The 23,831-nt window shown below is 31.7% G+C and overlaps 1 protein-coding gene across 1 annotated transcript in view; it reads right to left on the bottom strand.

The window, feature by feature from the left end:
• LOC119666764 (cactin) overlaps positions 1-19,546 on the bottom strand; it is a 28,904-nt gene extending 9,358 nt beyond the window's left edge. The window contains exons 1-2 of the mRNA XM_038076049.1: positions 19,475-19,546; positions 17,610-19,335 (exon numbers count right to left, since the gene is read on the bottom strand). Coding sequence (XP_037931977.1) covers positions 17,610-19,335; positions 19,475-19,497 — 1,749 coding nt within the window. The 5' untranslated portion in view covers positions 19,498-19,546. The remainder of the gene's footprint in view (positions 1-17,609; positions 19,336-19,474) is intronic.
• Positions 19,547-23,831: the final 4,285 nt, after the last annotated feature.

Raw genomic sequence — 23,831 nt, 5'->3', positions numbered from 1 at the left:
CACAATGATTGATGTAAAATTAAATCATTATTTTATAGAAACTAATGTTGCATCAAACTCCTAATTTGCAAGCAACCAAGTTTCGGAAAACAGTTAAAAATAAAGCCACTTAAATAAGGCGAAAGTAGATCTAATGATGCAAAAATAGCCAGGCGATTGACTTATCCAAAACTGCGGCAACTGTAACTGATACAAGTGATCTAATGTATCTTATAACTGCTTCGCAACATTGAGTAATGTTGTTTGTGTTATTCGAATATTTTACAAAGAAATTTACATTTTGAATAACTTACATATAATTATTAATTTATATTAAGGATATTATATAAATGAAAATTTTAAATGAATTATATAAAACACATACAGTGTTATGCATAACAAAAGCTCAGTTTTCAATTCGTCATTCGTTCGGTATGGTCGAGTGCATTATACTAGACCACGTGCAACTTTGTTGTCTCATTTTGACTGTGCTTAATATACATTGATGTTGAATAATATTGATATATTTATTTTCTATTAATAAAAAATTTGAACTTCTAACTTGTGTAAACAAATTGTAAATTTGTTAAATTTCAATGCGATGTTTAAAAATCGTGTTTGTTTAAAAGACAACTAGTCATAGTACGGCATTGTAAGCTGTGCTTCGAGCTCAACTTCAACAGCTTGGATTGTGGCGGTTTGTGTCCGCGGTATAAGCTTACGTGATTGCGTGATTTCGGGATAAGCTAAACCCATATACGGCCGTTTTCAGCACGGTCTCGCGTCAACTTCATAGTAAAATTTTCAAGCCGGTAGTATATTCACTAGTTGTATTCTCCTTATTGATCTTTTATCAATCTTTAAGAGGAAGCACAACGCGTTGTTTAACTTCGGCTAAGTGCACATTGCTCTTGTGCATTTATAGAACGTGCTTGGGAACTGTTCAGTGTGTTTGTTAACTTCTTCCTTTCGATTTTGGAAAAAATCGTAGTAGCAGGAAGCATTTCAATCACCTTTGGAGTTATACTGATTTTAATTTGCACATCAACTCTCATTCTTGGTGAGTGTTGTTGCAAAACTTCGTTACTCTTATATATATTATTATATTACATTATACTACTATTATATTACATATATTATTATATTACATTATACTACTATTATATTATATTACATAAATTATATATATAATATTTTATCTATATACATACATATTGTATTATTCATTCACATTTACACTTATTTACCATTGTAGTTATATGTGCGCTTATTTATAATTATTTATATTTGCATTTATATTTATAATTATATTTATATTTATACTCGTGTTTGTATCTATCTTCATAAGTATATCTGTACTATATTGTATTTATAGTGGCATCTATATTTGTAATTATATTTATATTCAATTTATATTTATTATATATTCTATTTATATTGCACTTACACATATATATCTTTCTCACTCACCTTCTCTTTCACCCTCATTTTTCCTCATTCTTCCTTTCCTTCCAAAATTATTCTCACCTTTCATATCATATCTTAATTCTTGAGTTTACCCATAACCCTCTAAGGTTAGCTCTAATGTTAGGACGATCTTTCCATCCCCCTCATTGAAACGACCCAGGACTGTCGTTGACCCCCTAAGCCGTAAGCAAGTTGATGAGCAACTTGCGTGAGTTTTAAAATCCGTTGCAGCCCTTAAGGCTGACAACGCCCGGCTTCGTGCTGAGAATACCTTCCTTGCCACTAAACTGGCGCTGCTCAAGGGCAACCCACCAAAGTCTTTTTCTTCTTCTATCGCTGCAGTTACTGTAGCCCTTCCACCTCCATAGCTACCGTCTGTAGCATTGCTAGTCTCCCCAAGCCAACGCCAGGACCCAAATCTCCGTCTAGCGCTAATCCCATCCCCAAGCCTTCTTTAGCTCCCAAGGTCCCTGTGGGATACAATCCCTCCACTCCTTCTACTGTTCCTTTGACTTCGACCACTAAGTTTCGACGCCACCAGCCCTTACGGCTCGTCAATGTCAAGGAGCTTGGCTCTGCAATAAAACCCCCTTTTCTCAATGCTGTTTATGAGTTAAAATGCGTAAATGGCACAACCACGCGTATCCTTACTAAGAATAAGGATACCTTTTACAACATCAATGATTTTCCCAATGCTGTTTATGAGTAAGGATACCTTTTACAACATCAGTTCTCTGCTCCGCGAGCAGAAAGTTAAGAGTTTTGCCTCCATCCCCTCAGAGGACCGAATCACTCCTGTCCTCCTTAAGAACTTCCCCTCATCCTATGATGAGGATGACTTGAAGTCGACGTTGGCGACGGACTTACCTAAGTTAACCTTTTCGCAGCTCTCCAAGTTTACTCCCCTCGCGCGCTTCACAAAGCGTAATCCCTCCCATTATGCCAGTTCCTGCATTTGGGAGCTTCAGCCTGTCCCTCCCACGGACGTTAAATTCCTCTTAAGTGTTAAGCGGCTTCCATCGCTTAACATTATTATATCATATAACTGCCAACGCTATTTTCACACAGCTAAGCTGCGCAACTACCCCCACCGTTGTGTACCCTGTGGGGAGACTCATCCTCGTGGCGAGTGTCAACTTCCTCCTCCTGCATTTGACCCAGTCACTCAGGACGAACTTGCAGCCACTATACCCAAGTGCTGTAATTGTGGTCAGACTGGTCATCCGGTCAATTACCGCTGCTCCAAATTTAAGGAGCTGCGTTCTCTTCGCGCCAGTAAGACTCGTGTGCAAAAAATCTCCCCTTCATGTCTATCGACGTGAGATAGACATGAATTTCGTAAGACCTGGAGTCTCATTTGCCTCTGCGGCAAAAGCCGCAACCCCAAGCCCACTTCGCTGCCTAAAGCAGCTTAACCTTCCCCTATCCGTGATCCTGAGCCTTACTCCGTTCTCCCTGATATTTAGGGAATCCTCGCTTTTGCTGCAGGCATTAAACAGCAGTACAGCCTTCTGCCCCATTCTGACAAGAAAGCCTTTCTTGTCTAGAAAGTCCTCGAATTGGCTTTGAGATGAATGATCTAAGGATCATTCTCATAAATGTCAATTCTACACACTCCAATCTTAGACGTACCTTTTTCGAGGATTTTGCTGATCGCAACAACCCTCATATCATCCTTGTGACTGAAACACGGCTCAATATCAGAGACGTTGTAGATGTCAGAGGATATAATTTTATACGGTTCGATGGTGAGTCGCCATTTTAGCAAAAGACTCCCTCAAGTGTACTAGAATACACATCACTTCACTTGCTTCTCTTGAGGCGGTTGGCATTACTCTTTCTCTTTCCAACCGCCCTGATCTAAACATCTTTTGCGTCTATCACACTCCTTTTATTGTTTCGTGCATTGTCCCTTGTGATCTGGGCACCCTTGCCTCCCTAACCGTTTCCTTGTCGATGGTGATTTCAATAGTAAGCACCCCTTTTGGAATAATTCTGCCTCTTGCACTAGTGGCACTAGGCTATTCAACTGTCTGACTAGCAGCTCAGTCAGCCCTATTTTAAGTGTGGTAGCTCCATCGGTTCCGACGCATGTCAATAGTATCATTGACTTTTTCTTAGCGAATAATCGCCTCATTCCCTGCCTTGGTGACCCACGAGTCATTGACGGCATATCTGACCACCAAGCAGTAAGTCTTACATTTCACGACTGCAAAGCTGCTCGTGCCTGCCCTCTCACATTTTTTAACTTTCCAACTGGTCGGAGTTCAACCTAGCTCTCGCAAATTTTATCAAGTTCCACTTGATGCTTTTACCCTTCGCCTCATTAAACTGAGGAAATCGCTTCGCCCCCGAACTTATCGCCTTAGACAGATAGCTTCAACGTAAGCTCATGCGTCCCAAGCCATCCTCATGAACCTGGACACCATAATTGCAAAAAGAGTCAACCAATCCAGATTTAATTCCATTATTGCCAAACTTCGTGCCACCTAGTGCCGGTTTGACGTCTTCAGTACGGTCAGGCAAATCTGTTGATCCAATAGGTCCATCTCAGACCTCCGCTATGGCAACACCATAGCGTATGCCGACCTTAATAAAGCCAACGTCTTTGATGAAGTCTTTGTGACTTATCACCGTCTTACGGCTGGCCTAGGCGAGAGCCACTTTACGACCACTACGAATTCTGTAGTTCGTGGGCTTTTTGATGCTTTCAATGAAAGCATTGTCACTTTCTCTTCGCACTTCCACGCTCACTACATCAATATTGAAGACACACAAGGGTTTCTCACCCCTTCCAAACTCATCGACATGCTTTGGCTCAAAACGCCCAAAAAGTCATCTGGCACTGACTTCGTGTCTTTCTACGCCATTAGGCGTTTCTCATCACTCTTTTTTAAAAAGTGCACCATGCTCTTCAACGTTGCGTACAACATTGGTTCCTTCCCCCTGCCATGGAGAAAGGCCATAGTTTGTCCCATTGCCAAAAGTGACAACTGTCCACCTGATGAGAAAAGAATACCGACGCAGAAAAGCGCATGATATTTTGAAGAATTTCGATGTAAATTAGTTAAAGTTTTTACTTTTTAAGTTTTATTTAAGATATTTAATTGCAGATCCCTAAAGTTTTTGTATTTCATTGGGATGGAAAACTTCTACCAGAAATGAAGGGTAAAGAAAAGGAGAATACTTGGTATTCCGAAACTAGATAACAGCATCGGTAACAAAATCGCACATGCAATTCATCAATTTTTAATTACTTGGAAATTAGACAACTTAGTTGAATTTATTTGCTTTGACACAACAAATTCTAATACTGGTATTCACAATGGTGCCGCCTTTTTGCTCGAGCAGAAATTGGGGCGTGAATTACTTTTTCTGCCATGCCGCTATCATATCAGCGAAATATTTCTAAAAGCTGTTTTTAAACTGAATTTTGGTACCTCATCGGCTCCAGAAATTTCAATTTTTGACCGTTTTACTCGGAAATGGAGAGATATCGATACTAAAAACTTCAAAAGTGGAATTTAAGATGAAATTTTGCAAAACGTAATAAGCATAAGTGGCATCGAAATGCACAAAAAGTTTTGCCTTTCAAACTTGAAATCACATCATATTCGACTAGATTACAAAGAATTATTACAGCTTTCTCTTCTTGTCATTGGTGGAGATGATCCAAATTTCAAACAGTTTCGTGTTCCTGGAGCAACTTCACATGCCAGATTCATGGCAAAAGGAATTTATGTTTATAAAATGTTTCTCTTTCAAGATGAATTCAAGCTGACGGCAAAAGAATTAAACGCCATACGCAATATTTGTATTTTTCTAACTCGCTATTACACACAGTATTGGTTAACATGCCAGCAGGCAATTGAAGCGGATTTACAACTAATTAAAGATGCAATCCAGTATTTTGATAAACGAATTTCAGCGGTTTTATTAGAAAAACTCAAAAATCACTTGTGGTATTTGTCAGAAGAAGCAGTTGGCTCAGTATTTTTCGACTCTGAAGTTCCACTGGATACTAAAGAAAAGATGATTAAGGCTTTGGAAAAAACTAAAGATGACGATATTCCATGTTCAAAAAAATTCGAAACGACAATCGAAGACATAATGAAGCTCGAAGGTAAGGATCTCAGACAAAACGGTTTTTTCTTCGATTGGAAATTAGCTCCGAATTTTTAAAGTACGATCCGTCATCATGGGGTGAAAGAGGTGATTATTCTTCTGGTCTGCAAATTTGTAAAAACCTGACAGTTGTAAACGATCCAGCAGAAAAAGCTGTTAAGTTAATCACTGACTTCAACCAAGCCTTAACATATGACGAAAAAGACAAACATTTATTGCAAGTTGTTGAATATTATCGACACTTGTATCCATCTCATACTAAATCGTCACTACTAAGCCGAAAACATGAAAAATTTTAAAAACTAGAAGAGTAAAACAAACAAAATAGAATATAATTAGGTGAAAACATATAAATAATATAAATTAAGCAAAAATATTCCTGAAATAAAACTGTTAGTAATATATTTTACGAGCAAAGTAGTAATTTTGATGACTTTTTCTATATTGAGGTACTTTTACAACTTTGAGCTCAACTCGGCACGGGTTGGCACAATGCGATCGATCTGAAATTTTATTTTCTTAATTTATCATCAAAAGGAATATTTTAACAAGCAGAAACATATGAAAATCAAAAAAAAATATTTTGCGGCCACTCTAATGTATATATATATACATTGTATATATACATATACATACACATATACATATATATACATATATACACTGTATGTATATATATATACATACAGTGCTAAATATTTATATTATATAAATATAATATTTTTTTTATTTTTTTTATTTATTTAATGAAATACTATGAGGGACACCCTTTCAATGCACTATCTTACATGCTAACAATATATTATTTAATATATATATATTTTTTAATTTATTGCTGCAAAATTAACTTTATTTATAAATTGAAATATAATCTTAATAACAATGAAAATTATAAAAGATAAAAAGAAAGCAATTATAAATGAAATCAAAATAAATGACAAAAAATATTTAAATATTTATATTATATAAATATTATATTTTTTTTATTTATTTAATGAAGTACAATGAGGGACACCCTTTCAATGCACTATCTCTTACATACTAACAATATATTATATAATACATTGTGACCGAAAAGTTTTCGGAAATTCTCATTTAAAATTCGCGCGCTGTATATTTTTCGATATTTTAAGTTTATGTAGTTTGGCAGCACTGTCATTAATTACTATGCAAAAAATGAGCGCGATCTGTCAGACAGTTCGTTTACGGGCAGCTGTTGAAACCCAGTTCACCTCAGTAGTGCGTTGCGAAAAAAAACAATGGAAAAAAATATTGAACAAAGAGTTTGCATCAAATTTTATGTTTCGAACGAAATTTCGTGTGCAGAATCGTTGCGAATGCTACAAAAGGCTTATGGGGAATCAGTTTTATCGAAAACTCAAGTTTATGAGTGGTACAAAGCCTTTCAGGACTGTCGTACGACCGTCGAAGACATGCCGCGTTCTGGACGACCTTCGACCTCTACCACCGACGAAAACATTGAAAAGGCAAAGGAAATCGTGTTCAAAAATCCTCATGTGAGTGTTAGAGAGATAGCACGAGAGCTAGGCATCGGTCGTGAGATGGCTCGTTTGATTTTGGTGGACAATTTGTGTATGCGACGTGTCAACGCTCGGCTTTTTCCGATTCACCTCAATTTGTTCCAAAAACACCATCGTGGACAGGTCTCGTTAGACATGCTTGATCGTGCCAATTCCGATCCAACTTTCATGGAACGCATCATAACGGGTGACGAGACATGGGTCTACGAGTACGACATGCAAACAAGCCAACAATCATCGGAATGGAGAGGAAAAGACGAGCCGAAACCGAAAAAACCACGCCAAAGTCGCTCGAAAATCAAGGCAATGCTGATTGTTTTCTTCGATATTCGTGGTGTGGTGCATCATGAATTCGTCCCTGAAGGACAAACAGTCAATAAAGCCTATTATTTGACTGTTTTAAGACGTTTGCGTGAAAATATCCGCCGTAAACGGCCTCAATTGTGGAAGGATAATTCATGGATTTTTCATGACGATAATGCTCCCTCGCACCGAGCCAACATTATCAACGATTTTAAGGCCAAACATTCAATAAATACCATCGAACAGCCCCCGTATTCACCTGATCTTGCACCGTGTGACTTTTTCCTGTTTCCCAAACTCAAATTACCACTCAGAGGAACGCGTTTTGAATCCATAGAAGACGTAAAACAGAATTCGCAGAGGAAACTCAAAGCCATACCGGAAAGCGCCTATAAAAAATGTTTTGATGATTGGAAGAAACGTTGGCATTTGTGTATCGCTTCTAATGGAGCATATTTTGAAGGAGATAAAATAAATATTGATGAAGATTAAGAATTTTGCGTTTTATTTAAAATTTCCGGAAACTTTTCGTATATATATAATGTATATATATATTTTTTAATGTATTGCTTCAAAATTAACTTAAATAATAAATTAAAATATAATCTTAATAATAATGAAAATTATAAAAGATAAAAAGAAAGCAATTATAAATGAAATCAATATAAAAGATAAAAAGAACAATGACAAAGAAAGAAAATAATAAAAAGTCAAAAATAATATTTATGATAAGCAGAAAATTAATCATAAAAAGAAGTAAGAATAAAACAATACTAATTAATATAAGATTGTAATAATAAACTACGACAGTTCCTGAGAAACTAACTTTTTGAAGCGCACTAAGTTGTTTGCGTTTCCGGTATCGCTAGATAACGAGTTCCAGAGTCTTACCGCATTTATGAAAAAGAAACTAGTCGCAGAAAATTGGTTGGACCTTGGGATTAAATATTGAATAGAACTGCAATTTATATAGATTATTAAAAAGATACCCAGGGATTTGGACGGTAGCAATTTTAAATATGCAAACATATTTATTCATATATTGTTCAATATTACATCCCAGAATATTATTCCTGTAGCCAGTTGAATGATCAAAACGCCTGAGTCCATAGACATACCTTGTCAAGCAGTTCACTAACGCTCTTAATTTGTATAGGGAATCTGAGTTAAGTTTTCTGTAGACAAGACTAGAATACATAACTATAGGCATTATTAATTGCTCTACTAATGTGCAACGAAGATTCATTGGAGTATATTTAGCTGATATTTGTATACATCTAAGTGATACAATTGATTTCCAAAAAACTTGATTTATATGGTCACGGGCATTCAAGCTAGAGTTCAAGTAAAAATCTAAGGATTTCACTGATAATTTATAATCAATTGTAGTACTGCCGATTAAAATTAAAGGCAATTTCTCCATTATAACTTTTTTCCTCGCAATAGGCAGAATAATTGCTTTATCTGTATTAAGCAGCATGTTATTTACTATTGCCCATGCATTAATACTATTTAAGTCATAAGTAAGTAAGCAATAAGTAAGCTTACAAACACTGTCACCAAAAAAACCAACTGTACTAGAAAGATACATTTGAATATCATCTGCATATGCATGTAATTTGGAATATTTACATATGGTGAAAACATCATTTATATATATTGTAAAAAACAGTGGGCCGATAATTGACCCCTGAGGAACACCAGTGGGCAACGATTTAAAATCCAAATATTTATCAGCAGAGAAACCAGTCTGCGATCTCCCTGTTATTTAAATATATATAAATTTAGAGGCAGAGTACGAGAATGAAAAATAATCAATTAAATTCTTATATAGTATGGAGTGATCAACACGATCAAATGCTTTAGAGAAGTCTAAAAGACATGTAATCATGTCATTATCATAGCTAGGTCGAACATCTTCTAAAACTTTGAGCATGGCAGTAGAGCAACTATGATCCTTTCTAAAGCCAGACTGTAATGGAGTGAGAAGTTGGAAACGCTCAAGGTGAATATTCATTTGATTAGCCATTATAAGCTCACAAACTTTGAACAATGATGGAAGAACACTAATAGGTCTGTAATCACAAGTGGATGAAGCGTTAGACTTTTTCGGAGTTGGAATAATTTTATCTTTTTTTCACGTTTTGGGAAAGTTTGACGTAGTTATACAATGATTAATTATATGTGTAATAGGAGCTATTATGTACGGCAAAGTGAGCTTTAGAAATTTGAGAGCAATGTCATCCAATTCAACAGCATTTGACTTAATATTCATCAAACTTTTACAGACCATTTCGTCACTAACACCTATAAAATTAAACCTCTCATCAGAAGCACATATATCAGGAATTGGGAATGTCAACGAGGTATTATTACAATTTACATTTATACACGAAATGAAGTAATCATTTAGGTCATTTGGATTTAGTTCACAATGTGTTGTAATGTCTTGCTTTAATCCCATATGTTTAATATTTCTCCAGATATTTTTGGTTGGCTGTGTAGTGTCAAGCTTAAAATTATAAAACACCGATTTTGCAATGCTTACTGCCTTCGCGGCTAAATTTCTAGCTAATTTAAACCGCATCCAGTTATAAGACGAAGGAAACTTTTTCCACACTGCATACTTTTTGTTTCTGTAATTTATCTTTCTTCTAATCTGAAGGTTTAGCCAAGGGCAGGAAGAACTTTTAATAATAATCGTCCGCAGCAGAACAAATCGACAAAACACATTATTAAATTTATCTAACTTATCTTCAGAAGTTGAAAAAACCAACAATCACTTCAATCAACAGTATTTAATTCATCAAATAATCTTATAGTATCAATTGATTTAAAATCCCTATAAGAAAAAGAACTAGGACTAGATTTCCTTTTTGGGTTAAAGTTCATTGTAGCAAATAGTAGATCATGATCAGAAACAAAAGAGATTTGATCGAACAGTAAGACTTTATTAGGATCCGATACAGCAACTATATCTAGAAGACTAGGTCGTACACTATTACAGTATTTAGTTGGTTCGGTATCGTTGATGATACTTAGGCCCATCATGGCTAATAAATCTTTTAGTTAAAATCATAAAGTACTGCAATAAAATCATATATATGTACAACTGAGAGAAGCGAGTCAAAAGGAGCGCATGAGAGTTATTGTGATAGAATCAAACTTACATTTGAAGTTAAAATGTAAATAAAATAATTATTAATATTCCAACAATTTTGTGGCAGTATTAAAAGTAAATAATTGTGCAGTAGTGGATATTTATCAATTAGTTTTGTTAGTTATTATTACATATTTTATTTTTCAAATAACGTTTTGAAATTGTAACAAAAAATAATTGTTCTCGATATTATTTCATTTTCAGATATTTATGATAGAATTCGTGGTGGACACAAAAACAAAACGTATTAGCAAGAAGCAAAAACATGTGCTGGAGCACCATATGGAATAAAATACAGATTTCGTTTACGAAAGATTTGTGACGGATCATGGTGCGCGCAAAAATGTTAAATTGCCACTACTTGTTTACTGTTTTGGCTTCAGTTATTGCAGACTTCGTGTCAAGCAAAGAATACTTGTACAAGAACGTAAACTCCGCCTACTTCGGGCGTAATGAAGAGAAATTTATGACATTTTGGCACACGTATTGAATACATGTGACTTTATCACGATAACATCAAATTACTCTCTTTTGGGGTTGCAGTATAATAATTTCTTACTACTTGCTTATCATATTGTTAACCTTTTAATAACAAAAAAACTTATGCATTCCTTATTTGGTTAATAATATCATATCACGTAAAGAAAATGTATATTGTAACAAATAATATATGATAAATAAATATATAAATTAATATATAAACATTTAAATCAGTCAATTTAAATCAGTTTAGTTTGCTTAATTATGTAATATATATTCAGTAAATTTTCAATTTTTATTGCTTTTTTAATATGAATTTTACAGTTTTTTAATTTATTATGTTCGGTAACAAAACTTTTGTAGAGACGAATTTTTTTATAAAATAACAAAAAAAAACAGTTTTGAATATTTCTTATTAAATTATATTGTTGCGTTTGTTCCAAGCTGTTTACGTGGTCGTTCGCGATCACTGGATCCTGAAGAGTAATTAATAGTCAACTTGAGTTTAATGTAACTGTATTTATTATGCTTTGTATTTTGTCACACAAAACACAATTTCCCTAATAACAACAACTGATCTACGGTCAGTCATCAGTTAGAAGATAAATAAATGATAATGATTCTAGTATAATTAAAGTTTAGGGTGGAGCAGGGATAAGCACCCAAGCCACAAAAGAGTAAAAGTGCGGAATAAGCACTCAAATCACAACAACAACAACAACAACAACGACATATATGAAAACTTATTTTTCAACAAAACTGACATTCCTTGAAATTATATCAAAGATTACCAAAATTCCATATTCACAACAGTATTATATTTAATTATATTTTCTTCAATATATTTTGAGCGTGTAATACATTACATTAAGACTGAAAAGTTTTCGGAAATTCTCATTTAAAATTCGCGCGCTGTATATTTTTCGATATTTTAAGTTTATGTAGTTTGGCAGCACTGTCCTTAATTACTATGCCAAAAATGAGCTCGATCTGTCAGACAGTTCGTTTACGGCAGCTGTTGAAACCAGTTCACCTCAGTAGTGCGTTGCGAAATGTCTTCGACGGTCGTACGACCGTCCTGGAAGGCTTTGTACCACTCATAAACTTGAGTTTTCGATAAAACTGATTCCCCATAAGCCTTTTGTAGCATTCGCAACGATTCTGCACACGAAATTTCGTTCGAAACACAAAATTTGATGCAAACTCTTTGTTCAATATTTTTTTCCATTGTTTTTTTCGCAACGCCCTACTGAGGTGAACTGGTTTCAACAGCTGCCGTAAACGAACTGTCTGACAGATCGCGCTCATTTTTGGCATAGTAATTAAGGACAGTGCTGCCAAACTACATAAACTTAAAATATCGGAAAATATACAGCGCGCGAATTTTAAATGAGAATTTCCGAAAACTTTTCGGTCTTAATGTATTTCTAAACTAATTTTGAAATATCATTAATGTGTAATTTGATGTGTAATTAGTAACAAAAACCGATTTACTTTTTTATACAGCAACACTCGAGTGGTGAATGATGAATTGTATTTCTCTGTATAGACAAATTTTCCAAATTTAGTACTGAAAAATCTATTGATAGATTTCTCAATCTATTAATATAAATTTATAAAATTTTTGTAAATTATTATTAAAGGGGCAAAAATTTAGTGGGTAAGAATTACTTTTATGGATTATAAATATTTTATTTAATTTATATATTTATATTAAATTTTATTATTTTTTATAAATTAATTAATGTATGTGATGAATGGATACGTATTATTAGTTTACATACATTACTGTATAATCGGTAGCAAAAAATCTATTGTTAGGAGTGGGTGTATGCGCATTCGTTGTTACATTTATATTAATTTTTGAAATAGAAATATTTTTATACAAAATTTAATAAAAAAACATTTTATGAATATTGAAAAATTTTAAATTTACATTACAATTATAAAATATATTTATAAATAAATTAATAAATATTAAAGTATTTTAAAATATTAGCTAAGGTTTTTCTAGAATTAGATTGAAAGTGTTCAACAAAAACCAACCAAAACTTAGTATACGTACTGTTGCTTTTTACAAAGAAGATTTGCAACTGTTACTCTACAAATTCGCTTTCGCGATTAGGAAAAGCTGAACAATATTATATATTATTGTTCTTATTTTCAGAAGTCTAATTTTTAAAGTTATTATTAGTGTTATCGAAAAAAAACCTTGAATTAGAGCACTGAAAGTTTTTGTAGCCTTGGCTACTTGTCGATAAACACTATTAATCATCGCTTTTAATTTGACAGGCATAAATTCTAAGCCTGGCACTTGCAGTCCAAATAAATTATATACAGATTACAAACTAATTAAATGCGATTATTTCCTAAGACCACTGATGAGTACTTGGCAATACTCGAAACAGCGTTGTATTCTCAGTCAAATTTCAATAAATTAAATAAATTTTTGTGTTTGTCCTTTCTTTCCTTGCTATTCGAAAAATTTAATCGTATTTTACGTGCAATTTATTGTGCAAAATTCCGGAAAATCGCAGTAAAATGAACGGTACACAAGACTATCAATAGAAAATATACATATACGAAACTAGTCACATTTACCGCGTATGAATTGTTAAGAACACCATTTTTCATTAATTATCAATTATTCATTATATCAAGAACACTAAATACAAGAGCATTGCATTTATTCTTAAATCTTATCTTACATGATAACTTATACAATTTACGAACTATTTACGACCTATTTCCAATAATTATTATAAACGTATCACTAAAGCCACGGCTTGCATGCCGTTTAAAAATTTTATATACACCTGAATTTACATTAACATGAACGTAACATTAACATTAACTTCAAACCGGTTACCGATAGATGAGAGGGAGAAGAGAGTATGATGTGAGTTCATGAATTTCAAGCAACGAAATTTGATTCGTTTTCTCAGCTTGACACGCATACATATTTATTGTTATGTTTATGTTTACCTTTTCATGCTGTGTGAATACTTTTAAATTCCTTTACTCCTATGAATGTAAGATATGAGATATAGCTTATGATTAAACGGTTCCTACCTCCTCTTATATACATTTGCAAATTTCATGTTTAAACAATTATACCTTATCACAAAAAGCAATTACAATATTAAAACATTTATATATTTTAATCAGTAATTTAATTAATTCAAACGAAGAAAAGGTTTGTATATTGATGCTAGATATATATTTTAAAACGATGTAAATGTTTAACTGAATTCTGACTACGCACGGTGCTAAAATATTTCCAAAAGAAAATATAGCAAAACACAAAAACAAAGGTAAACAAATATTGCACTCTTTCCTTTCATCTAAAAATGCATACATTTTATATGAAATTTACAAGCAAAAGCAAAAATAGAGAACAAACACAAAGTGTTCCTCTTGATGGGACTAATGTTTTTGGAGACAAATTTTTCAAAAGCTCAGTTGAGAAGTCCTCTTGTATTTAGTGTTCTTGATTATATTTTCAATTATCAAAATATAAAGAAGTAACATATTTCAAGACAACAAATATTCTAAGTACTCTAATGTATTTGATGCATATTTGTAAGTGTAACAATTTAGATATCAATACAAATATTTTTAGAATATATAATCTAACACTTCGTTCAATAATGTGCGTGACTAACTAATTAAAACACATTTTTTGCCAAAATTCGTTTTTATTCATCAACATAGTCCAATTTTAGGGAGATACAATCATTCCAACGCTTTTGCAATCTTTCGATACCGCCTTTGTAAAACGATTTTTCTTTGCCTTCAAAATAGGCGTTAGTTTCGGCGATTACTTCATCATTTGAGCCCAATCTCTTACCACGGAGCATCTTTTTGAGGTTTGCGTAGTCGCTGGGGGCCAGATCTGGAGAATACGGTGGGTGCGGCAGCAGTTCGTAGCTCAATTCGTTCAATTTTGCCATCGTTTTCATCGACTTGTGACACGGTGCATTGTCTTGGTGGAACAAAACTTTTGATGGTCTTCCCCTTCTGGAGATAGTCAATGAATATTATTCCATGCGCATCCCAAAATACAGACGCCATAACCTTGCCAGCCAACTGCTGCGTCTTTGGTCGCTTTGGGCGATTTTCACCGGCTGCATGCCACTCAGCAGACTACCGATTTGACTCTGGAGTGAAATGGTGGATCCATGTTTCATCCATCGTGATGTACCGACGCAAAAACTCCGACTTATTGCGCGTAAACATGTCCAAACATCTCTTTGAATCATCGATTCGTTGTTGTTTTTGCTCCGGTGTGAGCAAACGCGGCATCCATTTGGAAAACACCTTTTTCATACCCAAATGTTCGTGTATTATGGTGTGTACACTGCCTGCTGATATCTGTAGAATATCAGCAATCTCCCTCACTTTCACTTTACGGTCGGACATAATGATTTTCAGTGTTTTTTCGACGTTTTCCGGAATAACAGCGTCATTTGGCCGTCCAGTAGATGGAATGTCATCGGTGTCTGTACGACTACGTTTGAATTCGACATACCAATAACAAATGCTTCTTTTTGATGGAGCAGAGTCCGAATAATGTTTTTCAAGCCATTCCTGGCATTGAACAGTATTTTTTTTCATTAAAAAACAATAATAAACCAGCACACGGAATTGCTTTGAATTCATTTTTTTTTGAAAACTCAAAAGTAGCGTCACTTAAAGCACTGTAACTTGTAAACAAATGGTCGGATTAACATATGATTTTGACAGTAAGCCTAAAAAGGTTGCCACTTTCGAAAAAAAAATATTTATTTAGTATTAGTGCCGCCATCTATGTGTCAGTCACACACATTATTGAACGAAGTGTTATATTATTTATATGTATAGTTAAACTGATTTACATTAGATCTTATAATTATTTTGTATACATTATATGATATATGTTAGACATAAATACATAAACATTGATGCTTAATACGCATTAATGTTTAACTTTTGTTTTCTCCAGATAAGCTACACTTTTTGATCATCGCCTGAGCGCAAAATAAATAACAAAACAGTGTTAAATATATCAAATGGACCCAGCGCCAAAGTCTGGCTGTACCGCTTACATTCAAGGGTCACCAATACATTGTTTTACAATTCATATAACTTGCGGAAATGTCGTTCTACTTTCAGTTGTTAGCAGTTTCCCAATTGGTTTTTCGCGAATACAACAGATCTTGTTTTAAGCAACTTTCAGTAAATTTAATATAAGAGAAACAGAGGAGCAGAATCATATTCAAAAGGATTATAATATACAAGTGCCTAAATTATTATTTATTATAAAATAAAACGCAATACTTATATAATATATATAATAAAATAAATAAATAAGTAAATGCAATAAAACTACAAAGTAATTATTTACTTAATTTATTATTATTAATAATAAAAACTTTTCAATTTATTACTGTAGTTATATTTTTTTACTTATAATTCCTTCAATTTCTAAAAAATTTCGGATTACACGATTTTGTGTAAAAATTTAAATGTAAATTTGGTTTTTGTATACCAACCAACGCATAATACTACATATTTGTATAACATTTGAATAAAACGTGTATTCTGTACATGGTTACAAAAACCTCGTTACAATGTGATTAAAAACTGGTTTCATATTTATGCATTTGGTTTATAATAGCATTAACAAGAAACATAATAATAATCATTATAATAGGTAGAAAAAAAATCCAATAGCTGAACAAAAATATGATGCGAGAATTAGGTGGACACGTGCAAAAATTGAATGGGTATTTAAATACTCACTTCGCTGAAAACGGTTCTACATTATAACATTTGACATTCTAAATTCTATCAATTAACCAACTTTTTGCATGATCACGAACTGACCATTTAATTAGGCAATTGATTGTCATCGTGGATATTATTGTCTATTTCTATACAATTTAACTTTATCCTTTTTGCAAGTACAAAGTATAACTATCACTCATAAATATAAATAATATTCGTCATCACTGTCCTAACTATGAATGAATATTAGAATAATAACTACATACTTATATAAGAATTAAACAACTTTTTGCTGGTGATTTTTTGCAATAACTACTAGTTTGGGTTCTTGAGAAAAACCCATTATTCTAACTTGAAAATTATTTGTTTGCGAGTTTTCTGTAGTTTTGCTTAAAACGTATGTAAGCTCGACAAAATCTCATCTTCACTAGTCACGGACATGTTTATTATGCTTATTAATGCTGATAATATAAAAGGTTAAAATAATCAAAAGAATACAATTCTATTGGCGATAAATAGATAAAATTCTTCAATATTACTTATTTTAGTAACATTAATTTTGAAATATCACATTTCACTTTAAAGTCTTATACACAATCATTCATTTAGAAGAAAATAATGAAACTACTAATTTTCTTTCCCTTCTCGTATTATTGCATCTACAATATTAGCAATTTTGTTTTGTTGAAATGAACAAACAAACATTTATATTCACTTATTGCGATTAAAAAAACGTCATGGATTTATTGCATATATATTAGTGTAAATAAAAAAATGTTACTTACCAAATGGTATTGTGGAGTAATTGCTTTATTTATCAAGTCTGGATAAAATATGTTAAACTTATAACCTTGTACAATTTTTGGAGGAGGATTATCCATATCATAATGTGTTTGATTATATTTATTCCACTCAAATCCAGTATGCACTCTGTTGAAATATCTTGGTTTACGGGGTCGATATTTGTCAGAATTTGACTGTATTGAAGCGTTCAAAGAAGCTTCCACTGAAAATTCCTCCTCATCACTTAACATTCCTTTTCGGGCTTCAATTTCCATTTTTAATTCTTCATCAGTCATTATTTTTTCTTCATTTCGTTTTTGAATTAATACATTGCGTAGTTTTTGAATATGTTCTTTATTTTGATGTTCATGAAGTAACACCACATCATCATTGAGATCAGATAATGATAAATATTTTGGAGTATAATTACCACTTCTATACAAATGAAAACATGAATCATGTTCGCTTTTTATATCATTAACATCACTATTTTCATTTTCAAAGCTAAATGTACAATGACTAGATGTGCTATTACCTGCATGGTTATTAAACATAAATTTCGTTGTTGATAATTCTGCCTTTTCACTATATGAGTTTGTTTTTTTAAGTGTCTCAAGTTTTATCTTCAGATTTTCTTGATGACGGTCACGTAGTCGAGACCTAGCCATATGAGCTTTTAATTGAGAGTACAAACTCTCCCAGTAACTAATATCAACACCGTTATCCCGCTGATTAATTTTATTTTCAATTCTATTGCGTAACTCCAGTAGTTGAGATGTACTTTTACCACGAAATATATCTGCGACATTTTTAGTAACGCAATGGTGTATGCCCTCGCGGCGTCTGTCGCTTGTAGACTTTTCATCACTACGCTCCATCAGCTTTTTTATTTTTTGCAGTTCATCAACTACAATAGTAATCATATCGTCCCAAAAATCATTATTATTTCCCTTTTCAAGTTCAACGTATACTTTGATGTCAACAAGAAGGTCCTCTAAATCCTTAAAACTAAGTCCATTCAGTATTACGTATGGTTCATGCATTTGCATTTCAATAGCATCCTCAAGTCTAATATTGGAAACATATTGCGCTAGTAAATCAATTGGCTTTGCGCGCCCATCTTCAATACGAATTTTACTACGAAGTTTTGCTTGCTCTAAGTGAAATTGATCTTCCTGCCTCTCCCACTCTTGAAACTGTGCTGCTTCTTTTGATCTTTGCTGTAGAATAATATCCTCTTCACGGGCTTGCTTCTCCAGTTCACGTTCTTTTCGACGCTTTTTTACTTTTTCAAGTTCTATTTTATTCTCAAGTTGCTTATTTCGTGAAAGAACTTCAACAGTTTCGAAAGAGGCATTATGAAGTCCCTCCTTTTCTAATTTTTTGTTCCAAACAAAAGTGGACATTAAATTTGGATCACCAAAGGGATTATCTTGGTTAGTGTACTGTTGATATTCCATATCCCATCCCATACGCTGCCTCCGGCGTAGTTCCTTTGATTGTTTTTCGTTTAACCGGCGTTTTCGTTTTTCCTCTGAAGTCTCGTTTGCTTTCATCTCTTCTCTTTTCCGCTTTCGTTCCGACTGCTCCATTTGACGATGATCTTCAAGCATTTTTATAAAGTTTGTTGATTTTGGACTGAGTTGATTACGAAAAGATTGAACAGAGCAACTCTTCGTTTGGTTTTTGTTTTCCATATCCTCATTTCCTTTAGGAGCATTTTCAATCCTAAAACATAAATATGATCAATTAAATGCATTATATTTAATTCAATGGCAACAACACATGCAGTCATTAATTGCTTTGAACACATCAAAAAAATGTTTGAAATTTAATGTAAAAACTTATTTTTCCATAATTCCCTTACCTTGCAATGTTTTTTTTAAACATATTTTACTAAACAAATTATATACTTAATGTTGAACAAAATATTTTAATAACAATGAAACCTTACTATCACCACTTCAAGCCGATTAATCGATTAGAAATTGAAATTATCGAATTTTTACATTTTACTGCGCTAATGTACTATCGACGCTAAGTTAGTTTAAATTCGCCGCATACATACAAGGTCTAGCGCAATGAACATCGTATAGAGAACGAAACCTTGAGTTTAAAGAAAATTTTAAACATTTGTAAACGGTACAAAACAACAAAAACACTCTCAGAAACCATCTACTTTAAGGCCATATTAGCACCAAGTTCACCCCTCAATTTGCTGCATAGCGTACAACACAGAAAGTATTTTGTTGTTACTCTGTTTTAATTTTTGTAATAATAAAACTTGAACTGTGCTAAATATAAAATTAATTACCGCGCAATAGAAATGTAAAATCGTAGTGAAATTCTTGTACGTTGAATATTGAACACGTTTATTAATATAATAAGTAATTTATAATCTATATATAATAACTTCGTTTGTTCACCTAATAATAAATTTTTTTTTATTATTCCATTAATATTATAACTATCATAGACATCTAGTCATATAGCATTGACAGACGGGAGCTAAATTATCATTAAGCGGCTAAATTATAATTTATTTGCTCATTTAACAGTTTTAAATGATCATTTATGGTCTTTAAATGACGGAATTTAACCCAATTTATTCATCATTTAGGTTTTTAGAAATGGTAATGCTGCATATGCAAGCGAAACGAAATAAAAAATGGAACAAATTTCAAGCCAAATAGGTTGTCAAAATGTAAACAAAACAATGTGCGTGAAGATAGCGTCGACGATAAGTCCAAAATGGAATTGGAACATTTTTCGCCGCATGAAAAATGCAGTATAGTTTAATTAAGGAAAAATTTATTATTTTATTAAATTTAATGCAGCAAAAGGCATTATTAAGTAGAAAATTGAATTAATTTACTATCTACATTCAACTTTTATGTGTAAATGATGTAATTTGTATGAAAAATGAAAAATAAAAATCAGCCCCAAAAGATGGGGTCACTAATTTATTAATAACTTTTAAACTAGAGGTACCATTTTTTTCTTTTATGGCTCATTCGAAAGAGGATAAAATTATCTTTCATATAATGTAAAATTTTGTATAGGTTGTTCGATTAACTTAGGAGCAGTACTGCGATGAAAATAGAGATATCATTTTCAAACATTATTTAATTAAAACTTTGTTACTTGACCAAAAATTATGAACTAAAAAGCTTATAACAATAAAAAATATGTTTGTTTTTCTAAATATAATCGCTCTTTACATAATATAGAAAAAATTTTCTTCAAAGTAAGGAAAATAAAATTTTGTAAAAATAGGTTACTTTACAAAATTAATTATATCTTTAAAAGCAGAGGTACCATTTTTCTGCAAATTAGCCTAATCGAAAGAGGACACTTCAAACTTTCATTTAATGTCTTCATATTTATAGATTGGTCGATTAACTTAAAAGTTATTGAGTGTCAAAGTTCAGAAATTAATTTTCCTTTAAAAACGACATTTTTCTTATAAAAAGCATATCCCAGAAGTCAGAAAACAGTTTATATATAAATAACTTTCAATACAATACTCTAATAAGCACAATTATTTGAAAAAAATCGAAATTAGTTTAATTTTATTAATTATTCAAAAATTTTGTACAAAGTTGGTTAATAGATGGCATACCATCTTAAATTAAATTCGCTGAAAAATTAAAATGGCACTGAAAAACATAATGTACAGTTGCAGAGTTATTGATAAGTCCATAGTACTGCAAAAGAAAAGCTAACGTCGATTTTTTATTAAACTTGCTGCATCAAAGATATTATCAAAATAAGAAACTAGAATTTTTTCTAAAACGATTGATATACAATATTATATATCTTATTCGATTAACAAATTATATATAATTAAATTAAATGTGAACTAACTTGGGCATGCACAACAGTTGAAATTGCGTTGATGATATATGTGGGATATTAAATATCAAAATATAGTTAGCGTCGAATTTTTATTAAGATTATTGCATCTAAGATATTATTTGAACAAAAAACTAGAATTTTTCTAAGCCAATTAATGTCTAATACTATATATATTGTTCGATTAACAAATTAAATAAAATTAATTAAATTATGCGCTAACTTGTGAATGCAAAACAGTTTAATTTGCATTGACGATAAATTTGGGAAATTTAATGTCAAAATATAGTTAGCGTCGATTTTTTATTACGATGTCATTTCAAACTTTAATTAATTAAAACATTATTATTTAATTAAAAACTATGAAATAAAAAACAGATAATAGTAAAAAATATGTTTGGTTTTCTAAATATACATAGTTTTTATATAGTATAGAGCAAATTTTCTTTAAAAATGGAAAGCAAACATTTGTAAAAACGAGGTTGCATTACAAAATTAATTATATCTTTAAAAGCAGAGATACCATTTTTCTGCAAATTATCTTAATCGAAAGAGGACACTTCTAGCTTTCATTTGATGTATTCATATTCATAGATTGGTCGATTAACTTAAAAGTTATTGAGTGCCAAAGTTCAAAAACTAATTTTCTTTGATACAAAATAATTTATATCTTTAAAAGCAGAGATACCATTTTTCTGCAAATTAGCTTAATCGAAAGAGGACACTTCTAGCTTTCATTTGATGTAATAATATTTATATATTGGTCGATTAACTTAAAAGTTATTGAGTGCCAAAGTTCAGAAACTAATTTTCTTTGAAAAGAAAAACCTTTTATTATAAAATTTTAGTACAGAATAAACTTTGAATATAATACACTAATTATTACAATTATTTAAAAAAAATAGAATATTCACATATTAATTATAATTAATTCAAATGTGCGCTTACTTATTTATGCACAACAGTTGAAATTGCATTGATAAGTGTGGGATATTAAATATCAAAATAGTTATCGTCGAACAGTTGAAATTGCACTGATGAAAAAGGGAAATGTAATGTCAAAATATAGTTAGCGTCGATTTCTTATTACGATGTTATTTCAAGTTTTATTTAATTAAAACATTATTATTTAATTAAAAACTATGAAATAAAAGACATATAACAGTAAAAAATATGTTTAGTTTTCTAAATAAACTTAGTTTTTATATAGTATAGAGCAAATTTTCTTTAAAAATGGAAAGCAAAAATTTGTAAAAACGAGGTTGCATTACAAAATTAATTATATCTTTAAAAGCAGAGGTACCATTTTTCTGCAAATTAGCTTAATCGAAAGAAGACACTTCTAGCTTTCATTTGATGTATTCATATATATAGATTGGTCGATTAACTTAAAAGTTATTGAGTGCCAAAGTTCAAAAACTAATTTTCTTTGATACAAAATTAATTATATCTTTAAAAGCAGAGATACCATTTTTCCGCAAATTAGCTTAATCGAAAGAGGACACTTCTAGCTTTCATTTGATGTAATAATATTCATAGATTGGTCGATTAACTTAAAAGTTATTGAGTGCCAAAGTTCAGAAACTAATTTTCTTTGAAAAGAAAAACCTTTTATCTTAAAAAATCATATACCAGAGGACAGAAAAATTTTAGTACAGAATAAACTTTGAATATAATACACTAATTATTACAATTATTTAAAAAAAATAGAATATTCACATATTAATTATAATTAATTCAAATGTGCGCTTACTTATTTATGCACAACAGTTGAAATTGCATTGATAAGTGTGGGATATTAAATGTCAAAATAGTTAGCGTCGAACAGTTGAAATTGCAGCCTGATGAAAAGGGAAATTTAATGTCAAAATATAGTTAGCGTCGATTTTTTATTACGATGTCATTTCAAATTTTAATTAATTAAAACATTATTATTTAATTAAAAACTATGAAATAAAAGACAGATAACAGTAACAAATATGTTTGGTTTTCTAAATATACTTAGCTCTTATATAGTATAGAGCAAATTTTCTTTAAAAATGGAAAGCAAATATTTGTAAAAACGAGGTTGCATTAAAAATTAATTATATCTTTAAAAGCAGAGATACCATTTCTCTGCAAATTAGCTTAATCGAAAGAGGACACTTCAAGCTTTCATTTGATTTAATAATATTTATAGATTGGTCGATTAACTCAAAAGTTATTGAGTGCCAAAGATCAGAAACTAATTTTCTTTGAAAAGAAAAACCTTTTATCTTAAAAAATCATATACCAGAAGTCAGAAAAATTTTAGTACAGAATAAACTTTGAATATAATACACTAATTATTACAATTATTTAAAAAAAATAGAATATTCACATATTATATT

Source organism: Teleopsis dalmanni, chromosome 1 (assembly GCF_002237135.1).
Source record: "Teleopsis dalmanni isolate 2A chromosome 1, ASM223713v2, whole genome shotgun sequence".
Lineage (NCBI taxonomy): Eukaryota > Metazoa > Arthropoda > Insecta > Diptera > Diopsidae > Teleopsis > Teleopsis dalmanni.
Note: the sequence above shows the minus strand (reverse complement) of the source record. Positions and strands in the feature narration are given on the sequence as shown.